The following is an 18,176-nucleotide window of genomic DNA, read 5'->3' as shown; positions in this document are numbered from 1 at the left end:
AGCAGGGAGTGGGGAAACAGACCCGGAGCGGGGAGTGGGGAAACAGACCCGGAGCAGGGAGTGGAGAAACAGTCCCAGGAGCAGGGAGTGGGGAAACAGACCCGGAGCAGGGAGTGGGGAAACAGTCCCAGGAGCAGGGAGTGGGGAAAGAGACCCGGAGCAGGGAGTGGGGAAAGAGACACGGAGCAGGGAGTGGGGAAACAGACCTGGAGCAGGGTGTGGGCAAACAGCCCCGGAGCAGGGAGTGGGAAACAGACCAGGAGCGGGGAGTGGGGAAACAGACCCGGAGCAGAGAGTGGGGAAAGGGACCCGAAGCAGGGAGTGGGGAAAGTGACCCGAAGCAGGGAGTGGGGAAAGTGACCCGGAGCAGGGAGTGGGGAAACAGACCCGGAGCAGGGAGTGGGGAAATAGCCCCGGAGCAGGGAGTGGGGAAAGAGACCCGGAGCGGGGAGTGGGGAAACAGACCCGGAGCTGGGAGTGGGGAAACAATCCCAGAGCAGGGAGTGGGGAAAGTGACCCGGAGCAGGGAGTGGGGAAACAGACCCGGAGCAGGGAGTGGGGAAACAGTCCCGGAGCAGGGAGTGGGGAAACAGCCCCGGAGCAGGGAGTGGGGAAAGAGACCCGGAGCAGGGAGTGGGGAAACAGCCCCGGAGCAGGGAGTGGGGAAACAGACCCGGAGCGGGGAGTGGGGAAACAGACCCTGAGCGGGGAGTGGGGAAAGAGACCCGGAGCAGGGAGTGGGGAAAGAGACCCGGAGCAGGGAGTGGGGAAACAGTCCCGGAGCAGGGAGTCGGGAAAGAGCCCCGGAGCAGGGAGTGGGAAACAGACCGGGAGCAGGGAGTGGAGAAACAGTCCCAGGAGCAGGGAGTGGGGAAACAGACCCGGAGCAGGGAGTGGGAAAACAGACCCGGAGCAGGGAGTGGGGAAAGTGACCCGAAGCAGGGAGTGGGGAAAGTGACCCGAAGCAGGGAGTGGGGAAACAATCCCGGAGCAGGGAGTGGGGAAACAGACCCGGAGCAGGGAGTGGGGAAAGTGACCCGAAGCAGGGAGTGGGGAAAGTGACCCGAAGCAGGGAGTGGGGAAACAATCCCGGAGCAGGGAGTGGGGAAACAGACCCGGAGCAGGGAGTGGGGAAATAGCCCCGGAGCAGGGAGTGGGGAAAGAGACCCGGAGCGGGGAGTGGGGAAACAGACCCGGAGCTGGGAGTGGGGAAACAATCCCGGAGCAGGGAGTGGGGAAAGTGACCCGGAGCAGGGAGTTGGGAAACAGTCCCAGGAGCAGGGAGTGGGGAAACAGTCCCAGGAGCAGGGAGTGGGGAAACAACACTGGAGCAGGGAATGGGGAAACAGTCCCGGAGCAGGGAGTGGGGAAACAGCCCCGGAGCATGGAGTGTGGAAACAGTCCCGGAGCAGGGAGTGGGGAAACAGTCCCGGAGCAGGGAGTGGGGAAACTGACCCGGAGCAGGGAGTGGGGAAAGTGACCCGAAGCAGGGAGTGGGGAAAGTGACCCGAAGCAGGGAGTGGGGAAACAATCCCGGAGCAGGGAGTGGGGAAACAGACCCGGAGCAGGGAGTGGGGAAATAGCCCCGGAGCAGGGAGTGGGGAAAGAGACCCGGAGCGGGGAGTGGGGAAACAGACCCGGAGCTGGGAGTGGGGAAACAATCCCGGAGCAGGGAGTGGGGAAAGTGACCCGGAGCAGGGAGTGGGGAAACAGTCCCAGGAGCAGGGAGTGGGGAAACAGTCCCAGGAGCAGGGAGTGGGGAAACAACACTGGAGCAGGGAATGGGGAAACAGTCCCGGAGCAGGGAGTGGGGAAACAGCCCCGGAGCATGGAGTGTGGAAACAGTCCCGGAGCAGGGAGTGGGGAAACAGTCCCGGAGCAGGGAGTGGGGAAACTGACCCGGAGCAGGGAGTGGGGAAACAGCCCCGGAGCAGGGAGTGGGGAAAGAGACCCGGAGCAGGGAGTGGGGAAACAGCCTCGGAGCAGGGAGTGGGGAAACAGACCCGGAGCAGGGAGTGGGAAACAGACCCGGAGCAGGGAGTGGGGAAACAGTCCCGGAGCAGGGAGTGGGGAAAGAGACCCGGAGCAGGGAGTGGAGAAACAGATCCGGAGCAGGGAGTGGGAAACAGACTCGGAGCAGGGAGTGGAGAAACAGTCCCAGGAGCAGGGAGTGGGGAAACAGACCCAGAGCAGGGAGTGGAGAAACAGACCCGGAGCAGGGAGTGGGAAACAGCCCCGGAGCAGGGAGTGGGAAACAGATCCGGAGCAGGGAGTGGGGAAACAGCCCCGGAGCAGGGAGTGGGGAAACAGACCCGGAGCAGGGAGTGGGAAACAGACCCAGAGCAGGGAGTGGAGAAACAGCCCCGGAGCAGGGAGTGGGAAACAGACCCGGAGCAGGGAGTGGGGAAACAGACCCGGAGCAGGGAGTGGGGAAAGAGACCCGGAGCAGGGAGTGGGGAGACAGACCCGGAGCAAGGAGTGGGCAAACAGACCCGGAGCAGGGAGTGGGGAAAGTGACCCGAAGCAGGGAGTGGGGAAAGTGACCCGAAGCAGGGAGTGGGGAAAGTGACCCGGAGCAGGGAGTGGGGAAACAGACCCGGAGCAGGGAGTGGGGAAATAGCCCCGGAGCGGGGAGTGGGGAAAGAGACCCGGAGCGGGGAGTGGGGAAACAGACCCGGAGCTGGGAGTGGGGAAACAATCCCAGAGCAGGGAGTGGGGAAAGTGACCCGGAGCAGGGAGTGGGGAAACAGACCCGGAGCAGGGAGTGGGGAAACAGTCCCGGAGCAGGGAGTGGGGAAACAGCCCCGGAGCAGGGAGTGGGGAAAGAGACCCGGAGCAGGGAGTGGGGAAACAGCCCCGGAGCAGGGAGTGGGGAAACAGACCCGGAGCGGGGAGTGGGGAAACAGACCCTGAGCGGGGAGTGGGGAAAGAGACCCGGAGCAGGGAGTGGGGAAACAGACCCGGAGCAGGGAGTGGGAAAACAGACCCGGAGCAGGGAGTGGGGAAACAGTCCCGGAGCAGGGAGTGGGAAACAGACCCGGAGCAGGGAGTGGGCAAACAGACCCGGAGCAGGGAGTGGGGAAAGTGACCCGAAGCAGGGAGTGGGGAAACAATCCCGGAGCAGGGAGTGGGGAAACAGACCCGGAGCAGGGAGTGGGGAAAGTGACCCGAAGCAGGGAGTGGGGAAACAATCCCGGAGCAGGGAGTGGGGAAACAGACCCGGAGCAGGGAGTGGGGAAATAGCCCCGGAGCAGGGAGTGGGGAAAGAGACCCGGAGCGGGGAGTGGGGAAACAGACCCGGAGCTGGGAGTGGGGAAACAATCCCGGAGCAGGGAGTGGGGAAAGTGACCCGGAGCAGGGAGTGGGGAAACAGTCCCAGGAGCAGGGAGTGGGGAAACAGTCCCAGGAGCAGGGAGTGGGGAAACAGTCCCGGAGCAGGGAGTGGGGAAACAACACTGGAGCAGGGAGTGGGGAAACAGTCCCGGAGCAGGGAGTGGGGAAACAGCCCCGGAGCATGGAGTGTGGAAACAGTCCCGGAGCAGGGAGTGGGGAAACAGTCCCGGAGCAGGGAGTGGGGAAACAGCCCCGGAGCAGGGAGTGGGGAAACAGTCCCGGAGCAGGGAGTGGGGAAACAGTCCCGGAGCAGGGAGTGGGGAAAGAGACCCGGAGCAGGGAGTGGGGAAACAGCCCCGGAGCAGGGAGTGGGGAAAGCGACCCGGAGCAGGGAGTGGGGAAAGAGACCCGGAGCAGGGAGTGGGGAAACAGACCCGGAGCAGGGAGTGGGGAAACAGACCCGGAGCAGGGAGTGGGAAAACAGTCCCGGAGCGGGGAGTGGGGAAACAGTCCCGGAGCAGGGAGTGGAGAAACAGACCCGGAGCGGGGAGTGGGGAAACAGTCCCGGAGCGGGGAGTGGGGAAACAGTCCCGGAGCAGGGAGTGGGGAAACAGACCCGGAGCAGGGATTGGGGAAACAATCCCAGAGCAGGGAGTGGGGAAACAGCCCCGGAGCAGGGAGTGGGAAAACAGTCCCGGAGCAGGGAGTGGGGAAACAGTCCCGGAGCAGGGAGTGGGGAAACAGTCCCGGAGAGGGGAGTGGGGAAACAGACCCGGAGCAGGGATTGGGGAAACAATCCCAGAGCAGGGAGTGGGGAAACAGCCCCGGAGCAGGGAGTGGGGAAACAGACCCGGAGCAGGGAGTGGGGAAAGTAGCCCCGGAGCAGGGAGTGGGGAAACAGCCCCGGAGCAGGGAGTGGGGAAACAGACCCGGAGCAGGGAGTGGGGAAACAGACCCGGAGCAGGGAGTGGGGAAACAGTCCCGGAGCAGGGAGTGGGGAAACAGACCCGGAGCGGGGAGTGGGGAAACAGTCCCGGAGCAGGGAGTGGGGAAACAGACCCGGAGCAGGGATTGGGGAAACAATCCCAGAGCAGGGAGTGGGGAAACAGACCCGGAGCAGGGAGTGGGGGAACAGACCCGGAGCAGGGAGTGGGGAAACAGCCCCGGAGCAGGGAGTGGGAAAGTAGCCCCCGGAGCAGGGAGTGGGGAAACAGTCCCAGGAGCAGGGAGTGGGGAAACAGACCCGGAGCAGGGAGTGGGGAAACAGCCCCGGAGCAGGGAGTGGGAAAACAGTCCCGGAGCAGGGAGTGGGAAAGTAGCCCCCGGAGCAGGGAGTGGGGAAACAGTCCCAGGAGCAGGGAGTGGGGAAACAGACCCGGAGCAGGGAGTGGGGAAACAGCCCCGGAGCAGGGAGTGGGAAAGTAGCCCCCGGAGCAGGGAGTGGGGAAACAGCCCCGGAGCAGGGAGTGGGGAAACAGCCCCGGGAGCAGGGAGTGGGGAAAGTAGCCCCCGGAGCAGGGAGTGGGGAAACAGCCCCGGGAGCAGGGAGTGGGAAAGTAGCCCCCGGAGCAGGGAGTGGGGAAACAGCCCCAGGAGCAGGGAGTGGGGAAAGTAGCCCCGGAGCAGGGAGTGGGGAAACAGCCCCGGAGCAGGGAGTGGGAAAGTAGCCCCCGGAGCAGTGCGCAGGCTGAGTCCCGTGCGATGACTGGTGTAGGGGAGGCAGCCTTGGCATTTGCCTTGGAACAGCTGAGTGCCGGTATAGATCGGTCTGGGGCTTGGAGCAGAGCGGGAAATGTATGTTGGACTGGTGTCTGGCTTGGGCAGTCAGACCTTGTGTGGAGCTCCTGCACTGAGCTGCTACACTGCATTGTCTGTTAGAAATTTCCTGTGATGTCAATCCTTTAATGGGTGTCCTATTTTTAAACTTATTTTTCAACTCTAAGTAATACAACTACTTTTATTCCTTTGCTGTATCCAAGAATGGTACCTCAGTACTTGTATCTTAAGATGTAGTTATAAGTAGGCAGACATTGTAAAAGCTTTGCATAAACCGAAAATAGAGTACACCTGACAATAAAATGATATTGAATTGTATTGAAATGTTTGATGGCTGAGCCAAGTCTTGGTAAAAACAAAGGTGTAAAAGACATTTTTACTAAAACATTCACTCCTGTAATCAGGAAGGCAACTTGGATCATTGTCAGTGAAGCAGTCATTGCTGGATTAACAACCCACTGGTGTATATATGCATGAGATTTTTGCTTATAGTTGCTTGGGCTTAAAGTAATTGATTAGATATGAGTGGTGCTAAATGCAATTTAGGATTGTTGCATAACTGTACTATTGGATGGATATATTCTATATTGTAGTCTTTGCTGATTAGTAAGTGAAAAAAACTTATTTCATTTGATTTGCATTGTTCATTCAATGATTCAGACCTTAGAAAATAGCTTTAACAAAAGAGTTTCACAGCTAGAAAGCTACACATTTGCATTAAACAGAGAAAGCTCAACCATCACCTTCCCATAAAGTAGGTAATGAAATGTTAATCCCATGAATGATTTTTTTAAAAAAACTGAATCGTTAATTGTTTCATATTAATTTGCATAAAGGAAAATGATTTTGAAAAATAACTGGAATAAATATTGTTTGTAGTTATCCACAGTAATTCATTTCATGTAAGGACTGAATTGTCTAGAGAAATGGACTTTTAATCGAGTTTCAGGAGCCAGGTGGTCATGAAGAATATTTCCAAGATATGTAGCTGGAATCCAAGCTATGGTAATAAACTGATTCCTCATTTCCTTCTTCTGGTTAACCAACCCAACATAATCATGAGAAACAGTAGGAGCATACACTTTATCGAGACTATTTGTAATCAGACCAGCACTTGTCTATGTTCCCAAAATTCCCAAACTAAAACCATAAGGTCTACTTTACCTTCCAATGAACGTCCGATGGGCATAGTAGTTGAGGTGGGCATTGGGAAAGAGAAGGTGAGGGGACCAAAAACCATTCATCTGTCCCGATTACAATGAACATTGAGAAGTTATGCTGGTGAGGAGATAAGTTGGTGAGGAAGCATTTTAGAAGGATCTTTTGCAACTAAGGGGCTGAGGCAAAGAAGGGTGCAAGCTTCCTTTTTGAGGTTTGGAGGTACATTCTAGATCCCACTGACACCCAGAATGAAAGAATCTGTTCCCCATTGGAGAGCTGCTACAGCTTTTTGACTTGCCTTCAGTCGGCCTGTTTTCCCAGCTAAAATTAAATTGAGGATCTACGATGGGACCTCAGTTGGCAGACTCTTGTACCCATCTGCCTCAACCACTGAACTACAATGTGCATTTTAAATAGTGACCAGAAGAATACCAACATGTATTTTAAATGATTTTTAATGGTTTCTCACCTTCTTCCTGCTGAATCAAGAGCACTGAAATTCTTTTTGTTTTGAAACCCAAACAGTTTCACACATTGAGTTTTTTGTTTAAAACTCTTAATCTTTTGCAGCAATGAAGCATGTTAGTATTGAGGTTTTTTTTCCAGCTAAAATTATCTTGGTGTCAGTTGTAAAAATGTATGTCATGACCTTTTTCTTTCTATTCTTTACCTTTTTTACTAATGTCACCAGGCCTTTGGACCACGTGGAGGAGCAGTGCACTTTCTCAGTATTAATCATGAGGAGTATTTCTTCCACTGGCGTATTGGAGTGAATGTCATATGGTCTCTGTGAGATAAAATACAACAGAATTGCTTAACATTTACTTGGTCTACTCTTTTAAATGAGGCAGTAAGTGTCAGGAGCCTTTACTGATAATGTCCTTTTACTTCTTATCGGTAAAGAAATGTAATAAGGTATAAATAGTCACGATCAAAACTGGTAAATGACAAGGTTCACGGATTAAAAAGTATAAGTCTGCTTGGTATGGCAAGTCAAACATGCTAACCCATATTTCATTCTAATGAGGAGTTACACATCTGAAACATGAAGCCATTTTTAGTATTTTTATTCAACATTTCCGAGGACAAAGTTTAAAATTCCTGTACATAACTTTATTAGAAATTGTGTCATTGTACCATACTGAAAATCAGTGTAGTTTTGAGGTTTACAAACATGTTTTTGAACTAAATCTTTCAGTATCAAAATACTCCCTTTTTCATTTGATTAAAATAAAAGAATCTTGATTTAAAAATGTTTGACCTTTGGCTTGAGCTAAATCTCATTTTGTTTGTTGATAACCATATTCTTTTAAAACTGAATGACTATCTATATTCTGAAGTTGCTCAAATATTATCTGTGAAAGAATTGATTATCCTTGCTTAACTCCTATTACCTGACTATATTAAACCCAGTGCCTCAAAAGCTTCCAATTTATAATTTCAAATCCATTCAAGACACACTCATCAATATCCATGAAAATTTCTCCAGCACAGTAATATTCCAAGATCTCAGTATTCCCCAACTCCGGTCTCCTAAGATCCATCTCTCTTTATGTCTCGTTATTGGGTGCTGTACTTTTAATGTAGTACAGTAAGAATGGATATGACAATGAGATAGTGATGTACCAGTGTGAAAATTATTTAGGGAACAGTATCATGTATAGTGATGTAAATAAAACAGCTTGAAGAGCTTACTAAAGTCAGACGGCTCTCACTCATGGGTGAGGGGAAATGATTATAGGCAACAAAATGCCAGCAGAGAAAAGGTTGTCTCTCCAATGTACAGAATAGACCCTCAAGTGACAAACTTCATTGGAACACAAACCATTTTAGCCACTTGATCCAAAACTCTAGAATTCTGCCCTGTTCCACACTGCCTTCTCCATGCTCTCTCCACTTTTAAGACCCTTTGTAAAGTTAACCTATTTTAGTCATCATTGCCAATGAGGCTCTGTGTCAATTTCTGTCTGATTACACTTTTATAAAATGGTGTGGATCTTCTTCAACACTAAAGCTTCTATATAAATTCAGCTTTTGTTTTTGTTGTACTTTCCTTATAAACATTGTAAGTTGATTTATTTTTTCCCTGCAATGTTAAGCATATTTAAAATTTATTCAGTGAGCAATACCCCCTTTGGATGAGAAAACAATAGCTCCAAACTGCTCTGTTGAAATTAAGTGAAAATAGTTTTGACAGGGACAGGCCATGTGGGACATTGGTACCTTCAGCTTGCTGGTATTGCATGTCTGCTATAACAATTCAAACAGTACAAAAGGGAATTTAACAAGGAAGAGATTAATTATTCTTATTCTGCTCATCACTTGACTGCAGGTTGTTGTTTGTATTGCTGTGAGTGTGCCAATACAGAACATTTCCAGTCACCTCCCAAACTTTCAAAACAGAGTATGAAATTTTTTCATACTTTATGAGAAAAACAATGTTCCCACCTACTGCCTCATAGAACATAGAACAGTACAGCACAGAACAGGCCCTTCAGCCCACGATGTTGTGCCGACCACTGATCCTCATGTATGCACCCTTAAATTTCTGTGAACATATGCATGTCCAGCAGTCTCTTAAATGTCCCCAATGACCTTGCTTCCACAACTGCTGTTGGCAACGCATTCCATGCTCTCACAACTCTCTGTGTAAAGAACCCGCCACTGACATCCCCTCTATACTTTCCTCCAACCAGCTTAAAACTATGACCCCTTGTGTTAGTCATTTCTGCCTTGGGAAATAGTCTCTGGCTATCAACTTTATCCATGCCTCTCATTATCTTGTATACCTCAATTAGGTCCCCTCGCTTCCTCCTTTTCTCCAATGAAAAAAGTCTGAGCTCACTCAACCTCTCTTCATAAGATAACCCCTCCAGTCCAGGCAGCATCCTGGTAAACCTCCTCTGAACCCTCTCCAAAGCATCCACATCTTTCCTATAATAGGGCGACCAGAACCGGACACAGTATTCCAAGTGCGGTCTAACCAAAGTTTTAGAGAGCTGCAACAAGATCTCATGACTCTTAAACTCAATCCCCCTGTTAATGAAAGTGAAAACACCATATGCTTTCTTAACAACCCTGTCCACTTGGGTGGCCATTTTAAGGGATCTATGTACCTGCACACCAAGATCCCTCTGTTCCTCCACACTGCCAAGAACCCTATCCTTAATCCTGTACTCAGCTTTCAAATTCGACCCTCCAAAATGCATCACCTCACATTTATCCAGGTTGAACTCCATCTGCCACCTCTCAGCCCATCTCTGCATCCTGTCAATGTCCCGCTGCAGCCTACAACAGCCCTCTATACTGTCAACGACACCTCCAACCTTTGTGTCGTCTGCAAACTTGATGACCCATCCTTCAATCCCCTCATCCAAGTCATTAATAAAAATTACAAACAGTAGAGGCCCAAGGACAGAGTCCTGTGGAACTCCATTCACCACAGACTTCCAGGCAGAATACTTTCCTTCTACTAACACTCGCTGTCTTCTGTTGGCCAGCCAATTCTGTATCCAGACAGCTAAGTTCCCCTGTATCCCATTCCTCCTGACCTTCTGAATGAGCCTACCATGGGGAACCTTATCAAACCCGAAACATCAATTCTCCTGTTCCCTGGATGCTGCCTGACCTGCTGCGCTTTTCCAGCAACACATTTTCAGCTCTGATCTCCAGCATCTGCAGTCTTCACTTTCTCCTCGAACCTTATCAAATGCCTTGCTGAAGTCCATATACACCACATCCACAGCTTGACCCTCATCAACTTTTCCAGTCACATCCTCAAAGGACTCGATAAGGTTTGTGAGGCATGACCTGCCCCTCACAAAGCTGTGTTGACTGCATTTAATCAAGCCATGCTCTTCCAGATGGTCATAAATCCTATCCCTCAGAATCCTTTCTAACACCTTGTAATACAGGAGTATTTAATATATGGGCATGAATTACAAATTATTCAGCCGAGTGCAAAATCCCCAAATTTAACTCAGGCCTATTGAGCTTTGGGTACACAGATATCGGTCTTGGTATTTTAATTGCAGGTTTATGATGTTCTAATCCAAAATATTGTGATTCTGTTTGGTTTCTCACTTCATCCTTCCTGATTTTGCATTTCTAGCCCTATACTTCACATTTTTAATTATGTTTGCTATCTAATCCATCTTCTTGACCTTGCACTTTGCTCTGTAAATGCTGCCTCCCTCAATTCTTATCATTGATTCATTTCCACTTAGCTTCATACTTCTCATTCTATCTCACCGATGCCTTAGCGGTTCCAGTCCTATCTTCCTCTTACTGAATTCAGCTCCTTAAGGGACTTTCTGTTTGTATAATTACCCCAGACACTTCCCTCAGTTCCTTTGTTATTCAAAGCCAGCAGCTCAGCTAGAGAATCTCTCATGCTGCTCAGCCTTTTATAAGCAATTGCCCATCCTCCTACAGAACTTTCAAAAGCACAAGCATGCAGTGATGACAAGCCTCAAATCCAAGTAATTTAATATAATCAGTCTCGCTAGCAGGCTGCAAAATTTTCATTGTGCCACTCATTTACTTTTTGTACTTTTGATAAATGTGAGGTGCTTCATTTTGGAAAGGCAAATCAGGGCAGGACTTATACACTTAATGATAAGGTCCTGGAGAGCGTTGATGAACAGAGACCGTGGAGCGGCAGGTTCATTGTTCCTTGAAAGTGGAAGCAGCATAGTGAAGAAGGCTTTTGGTATGCTTGCCTTTATTGGTCAGTAGGAGAAAGTGAGGACTGCAGATGCTGGAGAGTCAGAGTCGAAAAGTGCGATGCTGGAAAAAAAGGACAGCAGGCCAGACAGCATCCGAGGAGCAGGAGAGTCGATGTTTCGGGAATAAGCCTTTCATCAGGAATGTGGAAGGGGCAGGGGGCTGAGAGGTAAAGGGGGATGGGGCTGGGGCGAAGGTGGCTGGGATGGCAGAAGGTGGATGCAGGTGATAGGTTGGTGGGGAGGGTGGGAAGGAAGATGGACAGGACAGGTCAAGAGGGTGGTCCCGAGTTGGAGGATTGGATCTGGGATGGGGGGGTTGAAGGGGAGATTTGGAAACTGTGCAATGTTGATGCCATGTGGTTGTAGGGTCAGCAAGGAAGTGGCAGAGATGTGTAAACATCATAAAGTATTTGTTAGATTAGATAGCTAGATTCCCTACAGTGTGGAAACAGGCCCTTCGGCCCAATAAGCCTCCGAAGAGTAACCCATGGGGTCTTTAAATACCTGTACATTGACTGGGAAGGTAGGAGTGTAAGGGACAGTGATGGACAAGTATTCCTGGATTATGTTCAGGTGAATTTCTGACAGCAGTACATCTCCAGTCCAATAAGAAAGAAGCAACCGCTACACTTGGCTCTTGGAAATGAGGTTGGCTAATTAGATCACATAACAGTGGGAAACATCTAAGGACTAGTGATCTGTATAACATAAGGTACAGGATAAAGGCAGAAAATGGCTTTGGTCAATCCAGAATAAGAATAATCAATTGATGGACTTCAATAGAGATGACAAATGAGATAAATGCAGTTAAAGAAGACAAGGTTTGCTTATAGCGGGTGGCAGGTAGTAAATAACATTAAGAATCAAGCTGAATTCAGGAGGTTCAATAGAGAGGTGAGAAAGCAAATATAGGAAGCAAGAGAGATTATGGAAAGAAAAGGGACAGCTAACATAAAAGGACACCCCTACGTCTTTATAAGAACATTAATACTAAAATAGTGGAAAAAGGAGGAATTGGACTGATTAAGGATCACAAAGGGGACTCACACTTCGAGGCCCAGTTTAAGGTATTAAATGAATACTTTGTATCTGTCATTAGCTGCAAGGTAGATGCTGGCCAGATCGTGATGACAGAGGAGGAAACTCAAATTGATAAGGAGAGGGTATTTGGATAAGCTCTGAGTGCTTAACATTGATAAGACATCAGGGTCAGATATGATGCTTCCAAGGATATTGAAGGAAATGACAGTGGAAATTGATTAACAATTATGCTTCAAACTTCCTTGGATTTGGGGTGGTGCCAGAGGACTGGAGAATCACAAACAGTATGCTGTTGTTCAAATAACATTGACTGAGGAATTATTGACCAGTCAATTTCATTCAGTAGTGGTCCAACTACTAGAAAAAACTATCTGGAATAAAATTAATAGTCATGTGAGAAATTATAGATTGGTTTGGAAGAGTCAGCATGGGACTTCTTAAGGAAAACAGTCTAACTAACTTGCTGGGTTTAATTTGAAGAGGTAACAAAGAGATTGGATGAGGAAAAGGCTATTGATGTGATGTTCATGGATTTCTAAAAGAGATTTGATAGACTTGTGAGGAAATATGTCCTAGAAGAAAAGGGACAATAGCTGTATCAATACTAGTTTAGCTGAGTATATTTTGGGCTAGAAGAAGGTTTGTAGTGGAATATCCTAGCAAGTGCTATTGGGAGCCTTGCTTTTCCTGATATATACTAACAGTCTTGAGTGAGTCGAGGAAAATTCCAAAGTTTGCATATGAAACTAAACTGAGGAAAATTGCAAACTGTGAGAAGGACAGTGCAGAGCCTCAAAAAGATATTGACACTTTGGTCAAATGACTGGATAGGTTGCCCAGGAAGTTCAGTCCTCTACTTTTTGTCATTTACATAAATGATTTGAATGCGACGATAAGAGGTACAGTTAGTAAGTTTGCAGATGACTCCAAAATTGGAGGTGTAGTGGTCAGCGAAGAGGGTTACCTCAGATTACAACAGGATCTGGACCAGATGGGCCAATGGACTGAGAAGTGGCAGATGGAGTTTAATTCAAATAAATGCAATGTGCTGCATTTTGGGAAAGCAAAATGCTGGACTTATACACTCAATGGTAAGGTCCAAGGGAGTGTTACTGAACAAAGAGACCTTGTAGTGCAGGTTCATAGCTCCTTGAAAGTGGAGTCGCAGGTAGATAGGATAGTGAAGAAGGCGTTTAGTATGCTTTCCTTTATTGGTCAGAGTATTGAGTACAGGAGTTGAGAGGTCATGTTGCGGCTGTACAGGACATTGGTTAGGCCACTGTTGGAATATTGTGTGCAATTCTGGTCTCCTTCCTATCGGAAAGATGTTGTGAAACTTGAAAGGGTTCAGAAAAGATTTACAAGGATGTTGCCAGGATTGGAGGATTTGAGCTACAGCTGAACAGGCTGGGGCTGTTTTCCCTGGAGCGTCGGAGGCTGAGGGGTGACCTTATAGAGGTTTACAAAATTATGAGGGGCGCGGATAGGATAAATAGACAAAGTCTTTTCCCTGGGGTCGGGGAGTCCAGAACAAGAGGGCATAAGTTTAGGGTGAGAGGGGAAAGATATAATAGAGACCTAAGGGGCAACTTTTTCACGCAGAAAGTGGTATGTCTATGGAATGAGCTGTCAGAGGATGTGGTGGAGGTTGGTACAATTGCAACATTTAAGAGGCATTTGGATGGATATATGAATAGGAAGGGTTTGGAGGGATATGGGCCGGGTGCTGGCAGGTGGCACTAGATTGGGTTGGGATATCTGATCGGCATGGACAGGTTGGACCAAAGGGTCTGTTTCCATGCTGTACATCTCTATGACTCTATGACTCTATGTGAACTTTGGTACAAAGAACATGGTGAGATAATATAAAACAAAGGGCGTGCAGGAACAGACAGACCTGGGTCCACATGTAAATAAGTCACTTCAGATGGCAGGTTAGGTAGAGAGAGTTGTAATCGAGCATACAGTATTCGAGACATCTAAAATAGGAGCACTGAGAGCAAAAGCAAGGCAATTATGATGAACTTTGATAAGACACTGATTAGACCTCAGCTTTTTCACTACACTATAGGAAGGATGTGAATGCACTGGAGAGAGTTAGTGTTCGGGTTATGAGAATAACTCATGAGAATTGTACTCGGCTGAGATCATTCACTTTTGAGGAATGGTCGAAGAAACCGGGACTGTTTTCCTTGGAAAGGAGAAGGCTTAGAGCAGGTTTGATACATCTCTTCAGGGGTGGGGACAAAGTGGATAAGGAAAACTAAAATGCTGTCATTTGTAAATGTATCGAGAACTAAGACGCAGGTGAGAAAAAATATTTTTTCACACAGCGAGTAGATAGATTATGGAGTACACTGCCTGGAAGTGTGTTAGAGGCAGGTTCGATTGAGGCTTGTAAGAAGGCACTGAATGATTATTTAAATGGAGCCAATGTGTACTATTCTGCGGAAAAGACAGGAGACTGGTATTCAGTTAAATGCTCAGAGATCTGGTGCAGACACAATCGGCCTCTGCAATAGAACAATTCTGTGATTCTGTGATAGGAGTTGCCAATTTTCACTGTTTCCCCCATGTTGGATAATCAGGCAGGGCTCTTTATTATTAGGGGTTGACCTCTGCTCAAACGTTGGGTGAGGATTGGACTCATAGAATCAAACATCCTGCTGGTAATTACTGCACAGGATAATGAATGGACAGTAGTTGGATTACATGAACCAATGCACTCAGGAATTGAACATGAGGAAAAAAGGAAGCAAAAAACAGCGATTAAGTGCTTTGGTTGATTAAATCTTAAAAAGTATTTGCTTACTGATAAATGTTTATTTACACTGGATTAAGGATTAGTGTGTTCAAAGATGAGCCACGTTTGGAGCAAAATACTTACCATTGTGACCGAAATGTTTATTTTATTTCCCTGGAGGGAATGTAACAAGGACTGGAACTGCTAGGGCATGTTCTTGCTGATGAGATGGTGTGTTGAATGGTGATTCTTTTGAGAACTGAACCAATCACAGTTGTTGCTTTTCATTACTTTGAACTTTGAATGCAAGCCGTGTCGTTTCTTGACTAAAACATAGTTTAATAAATTATTTCTGCTGTATACAACATGCTTTTAATATATTTTATTCACAGTAATTAAAAAGTATCTCTCCAGTTGCACTGACAATAATGAAGAATGGAAGTTAAAATCAACGTGCTGCTAATAGATTGTGACTCCTGTGAAATGAAGCACAGTTGTTTATAATAATGAAAGTGAGAATCATCCACAGCACTTGCAGAATGCATAAAATTGCTTTGTGATTAAATTCATAGCAGAACAAAATGCAAAAGAGGTGGCAGCACAGTGGTATACAGTTGGGAGGGAGTTGCTTTGGGAGTCGTCAACATTGATTCTGGTCCCCATGAAGTCTCGTGGCTTCAGGTTAAACATGAGCAAGGAAACCTCCTGCTGATTACCGCATACCGTCCTCCCTCAGCTGATGAATCAGTACTCCACCATGTTGAGCAACACTTAGAGGAAGCACTGAGAATGGCAAGGACACAATATGTACTCTGGGTGGGGGATTTCAATGCCCACCACCAAGGGTGGTTCAGCAGCAGTACTACTGGTCAAGACCTAAAGGACATGGTTGCTAGACTGTGGCAGGTGGTGAGGGAACCAACAAGACCTCATCCTTACCAATCTGCCAACTGCAGATGCATCTGTCCATGACAATATTGGTAAGAGCAACCACTGCACAGTTTATGTGAAGACAAAGGCCTGCCTTCATATTGAGAGTACCATCCATCAAGTTGTGTGGCACTATCACCATGCCAAATGGGATAGACATCAAACAGACCTAGCAACTCCAGATTGGGCATCCATAAGGTGATGTGGATTGTGGCCCGACATATCCCCCACTCAACCATTACCATCAAGCTAAGAGATCAACCCTGGTTCAACGAAGAGTGCAGGAGGGTAAGCCAGGGGAAGCAGCAGGCATACATGAAGATGAGGTGTCAACCTGGTGAAGCCACCAACCAGGACTACTTGTATGTCAAACAGCATAAGCAGCACGTGATTGACAGAGCTAGGTGATCCCACAACCCATGGATCACATCTAACCTCTGCAGTCCTGCCACATCCAATCGTGAATGGTGATGGACAATTATACAACTCACTGAAGGAGGAGGCTCCACAAATATCCCCATCCTAAATGATGGAAGAGCCCTGCACACAGTGCCAAAGATAAGGCTGAAGCTTTCCCAGCAATCTTCAGCCAGAAATGTTGAGTGGATGAACCATCTCGGCCTCCTCCAGTCTTATGGTCTTACGGAAACTGAGCATGGCTGAGCAGGCTCTTGTTGATTAAATGCTGCTTGATTGCACTGTCCGAGGCATCGTCTCTCAGCTGATGATTAAGAGCGAATTGACGGGGTAGTACTTGGTCAGATTAAATATTTCCTGCTTTTTTGCGGTCTAGGTAACAATGCTAAAATCGCATATTTTATTTATAAATTCAAAGTGATTAAAAAAAATACTAGATTTCTCAATCTAAATTTCTGAGTTGAGGGTTTCCTGTCCCTTAATTCACTAGTACCCTGATTCTAAGGGACAAGAATAAGACCCTTTGAACAACTTTTCAAAAGGTTCCCACCTCCTGACTGAGAATCATGGCACTTTAAGGCACCATGAACAAGGAGTTTGGTAAAAGCTTGCCTGACTCCATACAACTGCAGGATCCAGGAGATGCCTCAGAGGAGTTGGCCAAGTTGGCAGTGCAGGGTATGGGCTCATGACCCAAATCATCCTGCATTCCTTACCCACACTGATGAAAATTGGGGTGGCAGAAATGTAGGAGAAAGTGAGGACTGCAGATGCAGCGCTTTTCCAGCAACACATTTTCAGCTCGTGGCAGAAATGTAGTCAGGAAGCCTGCAATTTCCATTTTGACATATCCTCAACTGCATGAAAACCTAACCCAACATTTAGTTGCCGCAATTGTGCTTTGTATCAGTTCGAAATACAAGTAAGATAGTTATCCTAATAACTTCAGAATATTGCTTTCAAATGAGAATGGGGATGACCCACTTATCAGGCAACAATCTTCCCCTAGCCTCGTGTATTGAAACTAAAAGCTGGAGATATTCCTGGTTGTGCTGTTATCATGTTTATGAGTCCATTTAATACATTCTGTCTACCACACTGTTCAGATAGTAACTTTTGTTAATTGCACACCATATCATACACAATGTTACACTAGAGATTGTTGCAATGGAGAGTTATATTCATATATTCATGTTTAACACATAAATTTAATTTACAATGGTTGTGAAAAAAATAGAATGCATAATATAATATGTACATTCTACAGCTTTTAGTTTAGAATTCAATCCCTTTATATTGTTAGTTCCTTACAGAATTAATTATCAACAAGGGAGATGATCTGACATCTTGCATGGCAATAATAAGATTTGAATAGTGCATCTTACCCAGCCCCTTAATAGTTCATAAGAGGTAATGCCCAGTGACCACCAGTCAACTGGATATGAATAGCCAGGACCTCCTTCCAAAAATGTCTGAAAAAGCTCTGGAGCTAAAGAGAGATGGAGAGGAGATAAAATCAGCTAACGTATGCTTATACATTGTAGTATAGGGGATTGAAATGGTTCATGTCCATTACGATGTTGGAAGACATTCGTACAAGCAAGACTTCAAAGGAAATCATTATGGTTTCAGCAGAATCAGTAATACCTTTTCACATTGCATTTATTCATTAACATGCATTATTCTCATCATTGAAGAGCTCCTCTGGCTTAGCGGTGTCTTTTTGTCTCTTCCTTGTTTTGTAATTTGATGAGTACAAGATTTTTATGTCAACAGACATATCAATAACTTTAAACTTACACTCAACAGTTTTATCAAATGAACTACATTGTATGCAGCCGACAGGAATTCAATGACAACATCCAAAAGGGATTGAACTAAAGTCCCGACAAAAGCTTCAGATAAAACTCCAGTACAATGGAAAGTATATGCTGTAAAAATTCAATGTCTTACAGATACAGCATTTTTGCTTTCTATGTAAAAGAACTATGCAAAAAATATGTCTTCAACTTATCAGGAAAGTAGAAGGTGGTAAGCAGGAAATGAGC

At 47.1% G+C, this 18,176-nt stretch overlaps 1 protein-coding gene across 1 annotated transcript in view; it reads right to left on the bottom strand.

The window, feature by feature from the left end:
- LOC122539420 (serine/threonine-protein kinase 32B-like) overlaps positions 1 to 18,176 on the bottom strand; it is a 357,967-nt gene that overhangs the window by 38,163 nt on the left and 301,628 nt on the right. The window contains exons 7-8 of the mRNA XM_043674242.2: positions 17,514 to 17,617; positions 6,941 to 7,057 (exon numbers count right to left, since the gene is read on the bottom strand). Of these exons, the coding sequence (XP_043530177.1) occupies positions 6,941 to 7,057; positions 17,514 to 17,617 (221 nt within the window). The remainder of the gene's footprint in view (positions 1 to 6,940; positions 7,058 to 17,513; positions 17,618 to 18,176) is intronic.

This window comes from Chiloscyllium plagiosum, unplaced genomic scaffold (assembly GCF_037043375.1).
Source record: "Chiloscyllium plagiosum isolate Xiang-an unplaced genomic scaffold, Cpla_swu_hap1 HiC_scaffold_36, whole genome shotgun sequence".
NCBI lineage: Eukaryota > Metazoa > Chordata > Chondrichthyes > Orectolobiformes > Hemiscylliidae > Chiloscyllium > Chiloscyllium plagiosum.
The sequence above is the reverse complement of the archived record's forward strand: the minus strand, read 5'-3'. Positions and strand labels throughout refer to the sequence as shown.